The sequence below is a fragment of the Sceloporus occidentalis genome, unplaced genomic scaffold (genome assembly GCF_023333645.1).
Source record: "Sceloporus occidentalis isolate IW3139 unplaced genomic scaffold, rSceOcc1.0.p SCAF_172, whole genome shotgun sequence".
Lineage (NCBI taxonomy): Eukaryota > Metazoa > Chordata > Lepidosauria > Squamata > Phrynosomatidae > Sceloporus > Sceloporus occidentalis.
Genome location: NW_028317152.1, coordinates 1,771,054 through 1,788,049, shown reverse-complemented (window position 1 = coordinate 1,788,049; position 16,996 = coordinate 1,771,054). Strand labels below are relative to the sequence as shown.

General features: G+C 42.8%; 1 protein-coding gene across 1 annotated transcript in view; it reads left to right on the top strand.

Moving 5' to 3' along the window:
* Positions 1 to 16,996, top strand: part of LOC149279314 (A disintegrin and metalloproteinase with thrombospondin motifs 14-like) — a 139,633-nt gene that overhangs the window by 80,790 nt on the left and 41,847 nt on the right. Inside the window, exons 8-12 of the mRNA XM_089501334.1 lie at positions 3,462 to 3,605; positions 4,711 to 4,843; positions 6,261 to 6,374; positions 8,674 to 8,822; positions 16,229 to 16,404. Of these exons, the coding sequence (XP_089357460.1) occupies positions 3,462 to 3,605; positions 4,711 to 4,843; positions 6,261 to 6,374; positions 8,674 to 8,822; positions 16,229 to 16,404 (716 nt within the window). The remainder of the gene's footprint in view (positions 1 to 3,461; positions 3,606 to 4,710; positions 4,844 to 6,260; positions 6,375 to 8,673; positions 8,823 to 16,228; positions 16,405 to 16,996) is intronic.

Genomic DNA, 16,996 nt, shown 5'->3' with positions numbered 1-16,996 from the left:
TATATGCGGAGCCAAGATGGAGCGAAATTTCTGGTAATACGAATTCGGTAGGCCATCTGGTCCAGGTGCTTTGTGAGGTTTGAGTCCTTGGAGTACCGCTTCTATCTCCTCTATCGACGGAGGAGCAATGAGAGAGTCCCACTGATTCCTTGGCAGAGCAGGGATAGGAAGCGAACGCAGGAAAGAGGAAATGGAGGCTTGCGACGGCTGGGTGGTATGCGGTTGGGAGTGTAAATTATATAGCGAGTCATAGTAATCGGCAAAGCTGTCTCCGATATCCTTGGGGTTATAGAGCCGACGTCCATCAGGGGCTTGAAGATAATGCGCTGTAGGTTGAGCCGTGCGCTGAATGAGCTTCCTGGCAAGTAAAGAGTCCGCTTTTTTACCCTTGGCGTAATACGTTTGCTGAAGTCTGCGGAGCATGTATTCCGTACGCTGTAGTTGAAGTTGGAGTAATTCTGACCGAACAGCGGTAAATTGGCGGTAAGTATCTTCAGACCACAAGGCCTTATTAGCTAGTTCCAGAGCTGTGAGACGTTGAGTGAGATAGAAAATGGATTTCATAAAGGCACGTTTCCGGCGGGATGCCAGTTTAATAAAACAGCCACGAACCACAGCTTTGTGGGCCAGCCACAAGGTTGAAGGGGTGATATCCGGGGTATCATTGAGCCGAAAATAATCTGAAAGGGAGTCGGACACTTCAATAGAAACATCTGCATGCTGTAACAAGCTCTCGTTCAGCCTCCATCTAGAAGAAGCGGTGCATCGAGAATAGAGATCAAATGTAGTCCAAATTGGGGCATGGTCGGACCATGTTATAGGCCCGATGTCTGCTTTCGTTATCGTTTGCAAGGTAAGTTTATCTACGAGAATCAGGTCAATCCTGGAGTAACTGGCGTGTGCTGCTGAGTAGAACGAGTAATCTCTATCGAGCGGATGAGTATTCCTCCAAGTATCAAACAACATGTGTTGGTGCAGTAAGTCCTGGAAACGGGTACCTTGAATAGTCAGAGACTTCAACTATTTAGAGGACATTTTAGCGGAGGAGTCGAGAAACGGGATCGGGAGTAGATTAAAGTCCCCGCTGACAAAGATGCTACCCTCAGCGACTTTCCGCAGCTTGACGAAAACCCGATCCAGGAAGGAGAGCTGATTACAGTTAGGAGAATACACGTTGAGGAACGTACAGACAATACCGTTAAAAGTGCCACGGAGAATAAGGTAACGACCTTGAGGATCACAGACTTTGGAAATGAGTTGAAACTGGACATCTCTGCGAAATAGAATGGCCACGCCGAGCTTCTTACTAGTGGAAGAAGCGTGGAAGTCCAGTGGGTAGTATTTGGAAGTCAGACGAGGTTGTTTCGTTTTGAGGAGATGGACCATAACAACAGAGGCATTGCGAGATCTAGCTTCTTGAAGAAGCATATGACGTTAATGGATAGTATTAAGGCCCTTAGCATTGATTGAAAGCAGCGTAATGTTGGACATGGTCAGCAGCGGAAGGGCAAGGGAAACAGAGGAAGACAAACACAAGGACAACCACAAAGGAACAACTCACAAGACTAGAGACAAGGGAGAGAAAAGAAGAGAGAAACTATACAATCGAGTTTTAGGCCTAAATCGTAGCAGACGAATCTAGGCCACAATATATTCCCACATAAAACCAACACTAAGGGGTTTGTAGGAAAATAGGTAGGGAGGGCGAAACATAAGGGGGGCATGTAGGTGATAACTGTGAGCAATACGAATCACAAATGTATACAGGCGACCGGACAGTAGTCCGTGGCCGACGGGACAGTAAGTGAGCGTATGTGTAGGTGCAGAGTAACCTCACGAAGAGGTAAACAGGTAAACGGCCCCCAGAGGGGAAACACAATACAGCGGCTCGGTAACGAAAACTGCAGCAAGGAGAAAACAAACCCCCCAAACAGACTATAAGGCACATAACCCGTGAACCAGATATGTTCAAAAATAGTGAGCAGGCAAGGAGCCAACCTGGAGGCAGCAGGTTCAGGTGGTCTGAGAAGGCATGCCGGGCTCAATCGTAGAAGGACCGCGGGTGAAGCGTCGTCGGTCTTTACGCTTGCCAGAAGCGACCAGTTCCCACTCCGTCGAGAGTCCGCGGGCAGGAACAGGCTCTGGAGGCACAGCAGAGGCGGGCAGGCGATCAACCACAATGCCCCAAAGATGGAGAAGCTGGGGTCAAGACAGTGGAATGCACTCCATTCCTGGTCACGAGAAGCTTGACTGGAAAACCCCACCTGCAAGGTATGTTGTTGGCCCGTAGAGCAGTGGTGATCGGGACGAAGGAACGTCTTTTAGCAAGAGTAGCAGCAGAGAGATCAGCGTAGAGGTGGAGATCGGCGTAAGGGTCAGGTAAAGTAGGGAAAGCACGGGCACATCTCAGGAGAGCGTCCATGGAGTGAAAATAATGCAGGCGAATAATGACATCACGAGGGATGTATGATGGTAGAGATTTCGGCTTGGGAATGCGGTGGATACGGTCGAGGAGAAAGTCAGAAGGGGGAACATCAGGAAGCAGGGAGCAAAAAAAAGTGGAAACATACTCCGGCAGGGCTGCCATAGTCACCTCCTCCGAAATACCACAGATGCGGTCTTCTAGGTCTGTAACTTTAACCTGCATCGTCTGGACCTGATCTTCCAGGGTATTATGCCGATCTACCAGATCATTGAAAGCGGAGGCGAAATCCTCAAACTTCCCCTCCATGTGGTCTGTGCGGGAGCCCAATTGCTGGAGGTCCGATTTAATCTCAGACAGCATGTCTTTAATCTCCGAGGTCATAGCCACTCTCATACCATCGAGCATGCTCTGCAGAAGGTGAGTAGTAACCGGAGCATCCACTGTCTCATCCTCTTCTTCCATCTCCGGCTGAGAAGTTGAGAGCGGAGGGTCGTCGCCATCTTGTGCAGAAAAAGGCGGCCTAGCCCTCTTCGGAAAGTACTGCTGTAGCTTGTGCGTGGACCGTTTCGGGTGTTTAGAGACCATCGTAGTGGATGCCCAATATGGTAAGGATGAAAATAAAACAAAAAAGAACTAAAGAAAAGAAAAAATATTTGTAAATAAGCTATATTTGGCCGGTATTTCAGCGGAGCTCTAGTGAGACATGTCCATGCGGTTAGGCAGCCAGACCACGCCTCCTATATCAGGTTTTTTTAAAACAACTGTATTATTTTTCAAATTCACAATGCTATATATAACAACAAAAATGCTGTGGAGGAGAAGCATTATAATTTATGCAACTATATTCTATGAATCTAAAGTTTTACTTTGTTCCTGTTTTAGTAATCTCTTAACTGGTGAAAATGTGGTGGAAAAGTCAGTTTCTGTGTGTTTCACCACTAATGCTTGTTAAGTTAATATGCCTAACCACTGAATAATCATCTACCTCTAGTAAGCAGTGCATTAACTACAGATCATGTATGTATTTTTGTCCCAGGTTAGGTATGGAACATGATGGGCAAGGTAATCGCTGTGCTGATGAAACCAGCATGGGGAGCATTATGGCACCACTGGTCCAAGCTGCATTCCACCGCTATCATTGGTCAAGATGCAGTAAACAGGAACTTAACAGATACATACAGTATGTGGTTGATGTTAACAAGAGTTGTTGTATTTAATTTGATTTGTCCGTGTTAACACACTGATGAAGTTACATGATATTGAGCAACACAACTTACTGGACTCCCTGTTCTTCTATGAGTCTGCCAATTTTCCAAACATCTGTTAGAAAACACAAAATCCTGTGCATCTTCGAAAATGGAGATATAGTATCTTTCCCTTCCCCTCATCATCCACCAGAACTACAACTTTCAGATTGGGCACACATAGATAAACCTTTATTTCTGCTAATTTAATACTATTGCTCTTTACATTTTATTGCTTCATATGTATTAAGTCTCTCTGCTTCCGTTGGTCTTTCATGCCCAATGGGTTAACTCCTTTCCAACCAAATGGCCCTACATGAACAATTCTGCTGTGGTCACAAATCAAGGGGTTGAGAAGCAAAAATCCACCCATGTGCATTTCAGTAAGTTATAGCCCAGTTCCCCTATGACCAGACCAGAAAACTACTCAAATCTAGAGCTAGAAACAATTAAATGATATCACCTACAAATGGGGATTATTCACTGAAATGAGAGTTGTCAGGAGAGATGTGATTTCAGTTTAATTCTGTGTTTATTATAAATAGTCATCCCTAAACCTTTACAACCTGTGCATTCTAGTTGAGTCATAAACCACAATGAATGTCTAGACATAGCTTTTCTGTAATATGGTCATGTTTTTCACCACAATCACTTGCTGGAATCCTTTTGTCCCTGGATAATGGAGACTTAAGAACCTCTACCTTTATGCTCACCATCCACATGTTAAGTATTTGGGTAATGTCAAATGAATACATGTATATACAAATATGGATGTAACATTTATTTTATTCAGTTAACTTGAAGTTTGTGTTATCTGTAACCTGTACTGCTCTATGCCCTATTGCTTGGTGATACCATAAGTTTAATATTAATCAAATGCTTATGGCATCTGTTGACTATGTATCCTGTAGAGGTAAATGCAACATTACCAAAGAACTGCAAGTACTTATTAATTGAAATTGTATTTGTTGCAATGTTATATGATTATTTCCTCCTGTTATGTGTCAGTATCGCAGCATCCTCTCTTCTGTGTTGATATAGTTCTTATGATTGTCTTCTTGATGATCCATTTGAGCACAATTGGCCCAAACTCCCTGAGCTTCCAGGAATCAACTACTCCATGGATGAGCAATGCAGATTTGATTTTGGAGTGGGCTACAAGATGTGCACTGCCGTAAGTAAATATCCATTGGGTTATGGATGTGACCTTATTTTATATACTATATATATATATATATATATATATATATATATATATATATAAAAAAAACTGTGAGTTTAAGTGAGCCGAAAACTCCCACCTCACCAACCTAGCTATAAATTATAAAAGACAGAGTCTGGTTAGTTTCTACTGCATAATACATAGTTAAATCTATGTGGGGTGCGACCTATAATCAGGGTTTAGAGCAGGGATTATATGCAGTTATGGGCGCCGGGCGGGTGTTTTTTCTTTTTCATTTCATTTAGCGCTGCAGGGGACTTGGATCCTCCTCTCTGGCAGCCGGCGTACATCTGCGCGATGTGCGTATGCCGGCACTTCCGCCTGTGCTTCTATGACGGAGCACCTGCGTCACATAACATTCCGGTGCTCCACCATAGAAGCCCCGGCGGAAGTGCTGCAGTGGAGGTTGTCCACATGCAGACGTTCACTCTGGCAGCCGGTGAACATCTGTGCGATGCGAGCAGATAACCTCTGCTGCCAGTGCTTCTATGGTGGACCACCGGAAGGTTATGTCACGCCCGTGCAGACGTCCACCGGCTGGCCCCGCTAGACACTAAACAGGGAGTCTGGAGGTGCATTGATAAGTCTGGGGGGAGTGGCATATCTGGGGGGCAGAGTGGTTTTTCTAGGGGGGGCAAGTGGTATTTCTATGGGGCATAAAGCAGAGTAGCATATCAGAGGGGAATATCTATAAGTAGATAACATTGGTTTTCCAAACTTCTGTTTATATATAACATATGTTGAATAGCTGCATAATAGATACCAAAACTGTTACAATACACGTATTCCTGCTTATTAGGTAAAATTCTGTTTTACCATTCCACTGTGTATTTTTTTCTTAAAAAATATTTTTTTATTTGAAATAGCACCAAACTTTAAGGGTGCGGCCTATAATCGGGTGCAGCCTATAATCGAGCCAATACGGTCGATCAGGAAAGATGCAGGTAGGGGAGCCAGGGGAGGAAAGGGCAAGTAATGAAGGGAGAGGTTATGTGAAACAAGGGTAGGTAAGAGCTGAGGGAAGAAGAAGAATATGATGGGAGAGAAGGAGTAAGAGAGAGAGGAAAGAATAAATGGTAAAAAAACAAAGAGAGATAAAGAGATCTGTGGAGATAGAAGGAAGAGAAGCTCACAGTTATAGAATGTGTGTATATTATAATAATACTATATGTATATATACATAAATACGTGTGTGAAATTTTCACAGGTGTGTATTGCAACAGTTTACTTAATTTACTAAATACATGACATATATTCAAGTGATATCCATATTTATTTTTTTAATAATAAATTAGTTCCCATATAGAGGATTATCATAGGAATTTTGTGTATGCAAACAGAACCATTCCAGGTGTTTTCCTTCCCACAGTTTAGAACATTTGACCCCTGTAAACAGCTGTGGTGCAGCCATCCAGATAATCCTTATTTCTGCAAAACTAAGAAGGGCCCCCCACTCGACGGGACTGAATGCTCTCCAGGAAAGGTAAATTATTTCATATTTGCAGTCAGATTATTATTTGATTACAAACTTTGAAACGATGTCAGGTCCAATTTAAACATCTATTCCGGTTGAGTTGTGGGCAACAAATAGATTCACCACTTGTACAAACTGTATAAAATAATCACCGTATTTGCTCGATTATAAGACGAGGTTTTTTCCAGAGCAAATGCCTCGTCTTATAATCGAGCAAATACGGTGATCGGGGTCGTCTTATAATCAGACCTCAAATAGGTCTGACTATGAGACTAAGATCCAGATCCCCCGCAGCGATGCAGGGGACCTGGATCCTCCTGTGTTATGCCCCCCCCCCCCAATTTACCGGTGCTTCTGAGTCCCCGGTGCTTAGTCCGGGCAGCGTGTAGAGCTCTACGCGATTCACGTAGACAACTTCTGCTCAAGCGTGTGGAGCTCTACACGCTGCCGGGACTAAGCACCGGGGGACTCAGAAGCACCGGTAAGTTTGGAGGAGGGAGGGGGAGGGAGTGTTAAATGGGGGGCATAAGGCATTTCTGGAGGCAGAGTGTTCTGTGAAATGCCTTTTAACCCCCTTAATGCCACACTGCCTCCAGAAATGCCTTTTAACCCTCTATACGCCACTCTGCCTCCTGAAACGCTTTCTACCTCCCTATATGCCTCTCATCCACATAATATGCCTTTTAACCCCCTAAATGCCAGAGTGGCATATAGGGGTATAAGGCAATTCTGGAGGCAGAGTGGCACATAGGGGGTTAAAAGGCATATCATGGGGCACAGTGGCATATAGGGGGTACAAGGCATTTCTGGGGCAGAGTGGCAAGCCTGGGGGCAGATGTGCATAACTGGGGGGGCAGGTTGAAAAAAAAGGAAATAAAAACAAAATATTTTTCTCAATCATAGCTTTTATTAACAAACAATTGTTCACATAGTTTACATGAATTAACATTTACTGATAAAACTTTTTTCCTATAGGGTCGTCTTATATTCAGGCTTTTTCTTTTTTTCATAAATTAATATTCAGATTTTGGGGGGTCGTCTTATAATCAGGGTCGTCTTATAATCGAGAAAATACGGTAAAACATGACTTGACTCAATTTGTCAATGTCACGACCCCCCTTACACTGGCACTCACCGCGGAAGTTATTCCACCTGGAATACGACAACCAAAGGAGGAGCCCCTGGCAGCAGCACCCCAGGATTTAGATGATCCCAACAGCAAGGAGGCCAGATAAGGTAGGTATAGGTAGTAGGAACGGAGTTGGCAGTACAAGGTGAAAGGCTTAGCAAAGACAGGATAGCCGAGTCAGGACACGGACACAGGAACTATACAAGCCGTGGTCGAGATCCAGAGAGGGTAGACAGGCAAGCCATGGTCGAGATCCAGAGAGGGTAGTCAGGCAAGCCGTGTACGAGATCCAGAGAGGGTAGTCAGGCACGCCGTGGTCGAGATCCAGAGAGGGTAGTCAGACAAGCAAGGTACAGCAATAGGATCAGCAAGGCAACAGTACAAAATCGGCAGGCAAAGAGATCTCAGGCAAGCAAAGGGTCAAAAATAACTGGAAGCAACTTGAAACACAACTGAACGCAAAGACCACAAAAGGGTAACTGGCTACAGCACTTCCTGACTTTTAAATCTGGCGCCAGAACCTAACCCCGCCCCAGGATGACGTCACCGCTGAAACGCTCCTGTTAGCGCCGCAAGGAAGCATCCGAGATCGGGTAAGTCTCTGACTCCGGGGGTCTCCACTGCTGCAGGTAGGCTGCTGCAGCGTGGTAGAATGACCCCCGGAGAAAGCCCTATACGTCCCAGAGCTCGGTGGTTCACAGGCATCAGCTTGCCTGTGTCTGCCGGGATCCGGGTCTGTGACACTCGACTCCGGAGCCCGGCGTTCACAGGCATCAGCTTGCCTGTGTCTGCCGGGATCCGAGTCTGTGACAGGCGACCCCGGAGCCCGGCGTTCACAGGCAACAGCTTGCCTGTGTCTGCCGGGACCCGAGGCAGTGACGCCCGACCCCGAAGCCCGGCGTTCACAGGCATCAGCCTGCCTGTGTCTGCCAGGACCTGAGGATGCAGCCCGGAGTTTGCCGCGTACGGGCAATAACTTGCCTGTGCCGGCTGGGACCCGGGACTGTGACAGTCAATGTTATCTGCTAGAATTTTTTTTTTAAAAGTGTGATTTCTGATCCCTGGTTGTCTACTTTTGATCAAATAATCAGATGCTCACCACTACTGTATAGTGCGTATATATAAATCTTTCAAGATATTTTCACTAGCATTGCTTTCTCTCTCTGTGTTATTTTGTAGTGGTGTTTTAAAGGCCACTGTATTTGGAAGACTCCAGAGCAATCCTACAGCCAGGATGGAGGTTGGAGCTCATGGTCCAGATTTGGGACATGTTCCCGGACTTGTGGAGGAGGTGTGCGGTCCCGTAGCAGACAGTGTAATAACCCACCGTGAGTTATGTGCCAACTTTATTTTATACCTTCTATAGACACCTCTGCCACACACTAAAATAATTAGATGTTCTAAGGTTAATGGTCAATTGACACCTATATATATATATATATATATATATATATATATTTTCTTTTTCTTTTTTTCACACTTTTTCTGTTCCGATAATTGTGATTTTATGTGTTTTGAATTTTTGGGGGGATTAATAAAAATACAGATCTGTTTAGTAGGGCTGAAACAACTAATCGATAATAATCGATAATGAAAATCGTTGTCAACGATTGTCATTATCGATTAATCGAATCGATTTTTATCGATTATAAAAATTATAATCCGACCTCAAACAGAGATCAGATTATAACACTAGAATCCAGATCCCCCGCAACGCTGCAGGGGACCTGGATTCCCCTCACTGTCGGCCGGTCTCTCACTTCCGTCTCTCTCCCCCTCCCATACACCCCTCTGACTCCTCCCCCCTCCCATACATCACTCTGCCTCTCTACCCGGCTTCGTTACTGACTTCATAGAAGCCTCAGCGTAAGTGAAGGGCAGTAACGGAGGCTGTCTGTGCGCATCCTCTCTGTCAGCCGGTGGGGGTCTGCATCGCACAGACAGCCTCCGTTACTCACCTTCACTTACGCTGAGGCTTCTATGAAGCTGCAGTGAAAGTTCCTGTCAGTAACAGAGCCGGGTAGAGAGGCAGAGCGATGTATGGGAAGGGGGGTGGAGTCAGAGGGGTGTATGGGAGCCACCCTCCCATACACCACTCTGGCTCCTCCCCCTCTCATACGTCACACTCTGCCTCTCTACCCGGCTCCCTGGTGTCTTGTGAACCTCCGTGGCTGACAGGAGGCAGAGTTGAGTATGGGAGGGGGGAGGAGGCAGAGTGGAGTATGGGAGGGGGGAGGAGGCAGAGTGGAGTATGGGAGGGGGGAGGAGGCAGAGTAGAGTATGGGAGGGGGAGGAGCCAAAGTGATGTATGGGAGGAGGCAGAGTGGAGTATGGGAGGGGGCAAAGTGGTATATGGGAGGGGGAGGAGGCAAAGTGATGTATGGGAGGGGGAGGAGGCAGAGTGGTGTATGAGAGGGGGAGGAGCCAAATTGATGTATGGGAAGGGGAGGAGGCAGAGTGGTGTATGGGAGGGGGGGAGCTAGAGTGGTGTATGGGAGGGGCAGGAGCCAGAGTGGTGTATGGGAGGGGGGAGGAGCCAGAGTGGTGTATGGGAAGGGGGAGAAGCCAGAGTTGAGTATGGGAGGGGGGAGGAGCCAGAGTGGTGTATGGGTGAGTTATAGTGGTGTATGGGGGGTATTATGAATTTCAGGGCATATAGGGGGTATAAGGCATATCGATATTAGGCATATCTGGGGGTAAAAGGTATATCAGGGGGCTCAGTGTGGAGTATGGGAGGGGGGAGGAGGCAGAGTGGAGTATGGGAGGGGGGAGGAGGCAGAGTGGAGTATGGGAGGGGGAGGAGCCAAAGTGATGTATGGGAGGAGGCAGAGTGGAGTATGGGAGGAGGCAGAGTGGAGTATGGGAGGGGGAGGAGCCAAAGTGATGTATGGGAGGGGGAGGAGGCAGAGTGGTGTATGGGAGGGGGGGAGCTAGAGTGGTGTATGGGAGGGGCAGGAGCCAGAGTGGTGTATGGGAGGGGGAGGAGCCAGAGTGGTGTATGGGAGGGGGAGGAGACAGAGTGGAGTATGGGAGGAGCCAGAGTGGTGTATGGGGGGTATTATGAATCTCAGGGCATATAGGGGGTATAAGGCATATCGATATTAGGCATATCTGGGGGTAAAAGGTATATCAGGGGGCTCAGTGGCATATAGGGGGTATAAGGCATATCGATATTAGGCATATCAGGGGGCATAAAACATATCTGGGGGTAAAAGGTATATCAGGGGGCTCAGTTGCATATCACTGGCATATAAGAGGTATAAGGCATATATGCGGGCAGAGTGGCAAGCTGGGGGTCAGATGTGCATAACCAGGGGCAGTTTGGTAAAAAAAATTTAAACAAGGCTTTTTTCTCATAGTTTTTATTAAATATGAAAAATAGTTAACATATGAATTAATATTTACTAATAACTTTGTATTAAAACCTAGTTTGAGAAACACTGTGTTTGGGTTCTTGTAGCTTTTATTATTATGTCAGTAAAATAAGAAGGTGAATAGAGAGAGGCCATTGTGATAAAGAGATGAAAGTGTAAATTGTACGTTTTTTATTACATTATTTTAAATTGAAAATTTTTTTACATTTTTTATCCGATTAATCGAAAAAATAATCGGCCAACTAATCGATTATTAAAATAATCGTTAGTTGCAGCCCTACTGTTTAGCATGCCAGAGTAGTTCCTTTTACTAACTAAACACTTTGCCTGACTCTCTGGAGTGTGATCTTCCCTCAGGTTGTGTCCACTTCCACAGGTACTTGTGGTATATATATATAAATATAGTGATGATAGCCCAAGGTACAAAGAAGGCCTGACACTAAAGTGGCTTCATGGGTGATGAAAAACTAAACATTATATGGGTATTAATTTGAGACAGAAGCTATGCAGGAGACACTTTCAGCCCAAGACATTGTGCTGCCTTGGTCCAAGGATTAAATGCTACCCCCACACCAAAACCATGCCCTCCAAACCACGCCTACATCTATTATGCTATATCATAATAAATAAAAGTAAAGTTAATCTTATCATGAAGTGTCATACACACTAGCATAAACAAATACACTGATACCCACACTAACATACCCACACACACATACACATGCACATACACACACTAACATACCCAGACACACACTCACATACCCAGACACACCAGCAAACACATACACACACAGACACACAGAATCACATGCAGCTCACTTACTATGGAGAGTAAGTAAGGAGCTTAATACAGCTCGTACACACTGATGTTACATAACTTCGATGCCTTTGGGCAACAAATTGCTGCCCCTGTGAAAGTGCTGCCTGGGTCCCATGAAAGAGCCTGCTCCGGGAATTGCACAGGGAAAATTACTAACAGAAACTAACCTGCGGAGTAGACAGAATAGGAAATGGCTGAAGAAGAGAAAATAACAGCATTTCAGTGGGTACATGGAGCTCATGAATTCAAGCAAGAGATCAGTATTCTCATCCGAGATAATAATTTTGCTTGCATTCATACATTCCACCATCTAGATTAGATACTTTTCAAACTACTTATTGAAGTTATAAAACAACTCTGTTGAAAGTTGAAAAAGATTAACATTATAGATAGAGGCATAATCCAGTCTACATTTCAATAAGGATGTTTTTGGAAAACAGTGGTAAATATCTAATGATTCCATTCCCCCTTTTGATCACTTAAATTAATTTCATGTGTCATCCTTCGTGTCCATACCTTGTTCTCTTGCTTTCTCTGGTTCTGTATGCCTGGTCTTTGCTTAAAACAACTCTTAATCTTTTAGCAACAGTGACAAAATAATTCACCCAATACATCTGCCCTTCTTCATTTTCCCCCAGCCTAGAAAACTTGATACAAGATTTTTACCACCAATAGCAACTGTGTACATCATAAAAATATTTTAAGTCATCTGTTTGTACTCAAGATTTGTATCTCGTTTCAAGATTATTTTTTTTTAAAGGCCAGTACAGCATTGACTGAAGTTAGAACACAGATAAAATTATAATCATCAAACTCCTATAATTGTGATATTTTATATAAATTTAACATAGATTAAACAACATCTAGGCAGGGGCGTACCTAGAGTATTTGGCACCCGGGGCGGATCCTGTATGTGGCACCCCCACACACAAACACTTTAAAACTGCATAGCTTCTATCATTATATACTGGCGCAGACATTGAAGGTGGTACAGCATTACTGTTATCATTATATACTGAGGCAGACATTGACGGTGGTACAGCATTACACCTATCACTATATACTGAGGCAGACATTGACGGTGGTACAGCGTAATCCCTATCACTATACATTAAGCCAGACACTGATAATAGTGCAGCATAACTCCTATCACTATATACTAACCCAAACATTGATGTTGTGTAGGCCTACCACTTCATTGTCTGGCTTAGGGATGCACCGAAACGAAAATTCTGGACTGAAACTGAAAATCCAGCATTTACCTGTCCAAAACCAAATATGACCCCCCACCATAAAAAAAACCTCACACTTTTATTAAAAAGTAAGTAACACAGCAAAAAAATTCAATAACAATATTAATATATATATATATATAAATATATATATGATTGTTAACAGAAATCACACTATCACTATCATGCCCAGATCCCAGGCATACCCAGATTCCAGCATGTACTTGCTGACTTGGCATGATAGGAGTGTGATTGCTGTTAGCAATCATATATATATATATATATATATATATATATATATATATATATATATATATATATATTGTTATTATTATTGCACTCAGCACTAGAGGCATAGAATCAGACATACAAATCCCGTATTTGCAGGTATACAATAATTATGTATGGAAACATAGCAAGAGATAAAACTACAGGCATAGATGATAGGTTGCACAACCCAAAGCCAGCTCTGGCATCCACACTGCCCGCATAGAACCTGACCAGCACCCAGATTACAGACATAGGATTTACCATCTTTGTCCCCAAACACCCTGCCTGTGTCATCTTGGTCCCCAAGGCTCAAATATCCTGCTCTACATCAATTATACATCTATCATACACACAAACACTTTAACAGTCACTCACTAATTCACACTTTCATTCACATAATTAATTCACACAATCATTTATTCTGTCTCTCATTCACACAAATTTACACATTCATTAATGCATTCCGTCTTCCTGCTCTGCCGCTGCTTCACTGCTGAGCGCCGAAATATGATGTCATATTTCGGCGCTCAGCATGACATGCCGGCACACGGCATACAAGTAATAAAAACAAAAAATAGCACAGTAATTTGATGCATTGATTGAAACACTTTTGCGCGTAGATACTTGTTATTTTTCTTAAATTACATCATAAGATTGAACTAGCATTGACCTCTTTATTTTGTAGTAGAATCTAACCACAAACATAAACCATCGCCCACATTATGTACATACACATTTTTAAGTGCTCCTGTTATACAGGAAAGGACAAACAGGGTAAACTAATATTGTTAGGGTTGCTGTTGGTACTATTAGGGTAGAAACAATGGAAAGTACACTGGCACTACTTTTTACATATTATGCAAACTTCCAGACCTTTGAGATTTTAAATGTACTGATGTGCCTCCTCCATTTCTTAGTTTAAGTGAACCAGACTTCCTTCTAGTTTTATTTTGGTGAAGGTACATTCAAAGAAATATTTCTTAACAGATGTGTTCATTCATCCTGAGAGCACATTATAGACTGGGAGTCCAGACCAGTACTCCAAACTCAAGATCTATAATCCATGATGTCACATCTCTGAAAGAAATTATTGATTGACACAGTAGAGTTGATTTTTTTGTTTTTGCCTTTGGTTTTGTTTACATCTAAATAAATGATTTTAAAAACAGTTTCTCTAAGCATAAGTGTAGTAAAGATCAATAATTGCAATGCTAGTTTCTGTTAAAATTCGACTTACTATTTTAAAACCACAACAGAGATGATGTCTTTTAGATTCTCAGAGAATTCCCTGTGTTCTGTTATCTGCATCTCACATGAAACTTGTAGCAGCCAAGTTGCCATGGGCTAAACAAATAACCAAAAAGCACAGTGTACACATATGGCTAAGTTGGTCCTTTAAAAATGTTAGTGACTGCTCTTGATGAATAAATCCCTGTTCATCAGTTAAAAGCTTTAATAAACTAGTGGGGATTGACAATGGTAACTGAATTAGTATTTTAATTACTGTAGGACAACACAAATGTTTCATATATGATAGATGTTGTACTAACTTATGGCTGCGGTATGATTTGTTCCTTCTGTATAAATTCATGAATTCAGTGGAAAGGCAGCGTAAGTTGTAAAAACGTTTTTCCATAGTCACGGTACCCATGGGATGGGAGATCAATTCTAATCCAGGTCCTTATGCAGTTAGTTTGGACAAAACTAAAAAAATATAGCAGGGCCAGTATTATTATTATCTTTTATTTGTATAGTGGCAACAATTTACACAATGCTTCTTACAGTTCATACATTCAAAGGGTATGGAAAAACTAGAATTACCAAACTAAGGCAAATACATTGGGGTATAAAAAACACAAGTTACAGAGAAAAAGGTGGGATATAATGTCATAGATGAACACAGTAGCACTGAATATATTTATATCCCCAGGGATTAAACTGACTAGATTTACACCTTGTGTGCTTCTTTTGGGCTAATATGTTTGGTTGGTTTTTTTTTAACAATACTTGTGCGTAAAACTTAAAATACTGACTTTTAGAAGTGTAAACATATGTTATGCTTCTGGTGGTTCTTTTTTTTTTTTGCATAGCCACATCTGTATGCTCATTTTGTTCTTCCCCCACTATATTTTAGTATTATATAAACACAGACTTGGCACAAGGCATCTAGCAAAGCAATACATTTTGAAGAAACTTGAGTATCTTGAAGGCAAATGTTGGTATTGCTTAGGACCAACAGCTGCCACTGAGCAGCTTCTTCTTAGCCAGGGCCAGTTAGCCAGCGTTTTTAATTAGTAAAATCTTTGCATTTTTCTTTTTATGCTTGAGTGTTGTTTTAGACAGATTGTGGGGCTACTTTAGATTACACTTTAAAACAAACATTTGAACTCTGTGTGAGCCTCCCAGAATCGGACACTGATTTATCAATCTGCATAAATATGTTAGCATGAGAAGGTGGATGGCGGGGTAAACAATAATGCTGTTGCCGGAAAAAATATATGATATGTACCCCAAAAAATACTATTTGTACAGCAGATAATGTTTAGTGTTGGAAATGGCATCACTTTGTACGCATCTCATATTATGTCTTAGGGAAGGTATAGCTTACTGAATGCAGTATAAATGTATCATGGTGTAGGCAATTGTGACTTAACTAGGTTGTTTGGCAGGGCTGCCCAACTCCAGCCTTCGAAGGCTGCAAATAGGCCAGGAATCCTATGCGTCCTTGTCGGAAAACAAGTAGTTTTACTCATTTTTAATTTGGAAGTCTGTGCACAATTTGGATTTCTGAAGTTGTGCAGTGTAGCAACCCAACTTCTAGGAAGGGCTCTTTTTAAAATCGCTTGCAGCATCTCGGGTGTTTTCAATACATTTCTGATGCACAGGGAAGAGCAGAAACTGTGGCCCAGTTAATTATTGGCTAAATCATGGACCGAGGAAGAATCACAGTAATTTTTCACCCCTGCTACATTGTATCTTGCAGTGATAGGAAGACAGCTTATTGACCCGTTCACTCTGTTCATTGTGCCCTGTAGACCAGCTTATGGAGGCCGTGATTGCCCAGGTGCCACCTATGAATATCAGATATGCAATAATGAAGAATGCAAAGGACCGTATGAAGACTTCCGTGCACAGCAGTGCTCGCAACGCAACTCATATTACACACATCAGAATGCCAAACACACGTGGCTTCCATATGAGCATCAAGATGGTAAGTGTCCAGCGGCTGTTAAAATTATCAATGATTGCAATGGATAGATTAAATAGCTACATAACAAGCATAGTGCTATTATGACCTTAACACTGTTGGTAAAGGCAGCCAGATAATACACTTTGGTGCTCTTATGTAACTTTTGTTCCATGAATAGGTTCATTTATAAATATCCCCTAATTTGAATGAAATATGTTGCAAGGTATTAATACTGCAAAACGCTGCCTTGTGCTTCTCTGTTTCTTTTGCTTCTGATGTTTCTTAATTTTTCACTCACCTGTCCATACTTTTGTGTCCTTTTTATTGGGTCCAATAAATGAATGGGGAATAATAGTTATAAAAACCAGGACAAGATGAATGACCCCATTAAAGGTTTTGGGAAGCTGACATTCTCTGTAAAGTACTCAGAAAATGAGCCTGTTGCTTTGTATAGTTACACACTGCAGCATTATAAAAGAAGCAGAGAGATATTTGATATCTGTTTTAATTATGCTTGACTGACACAAGGTTGTAGCATTGTAGTGTGAACAGACACAACATACATATACTTAGTAAAATAGCAAGTCCAGACACACTAAAACACCAGGAAATG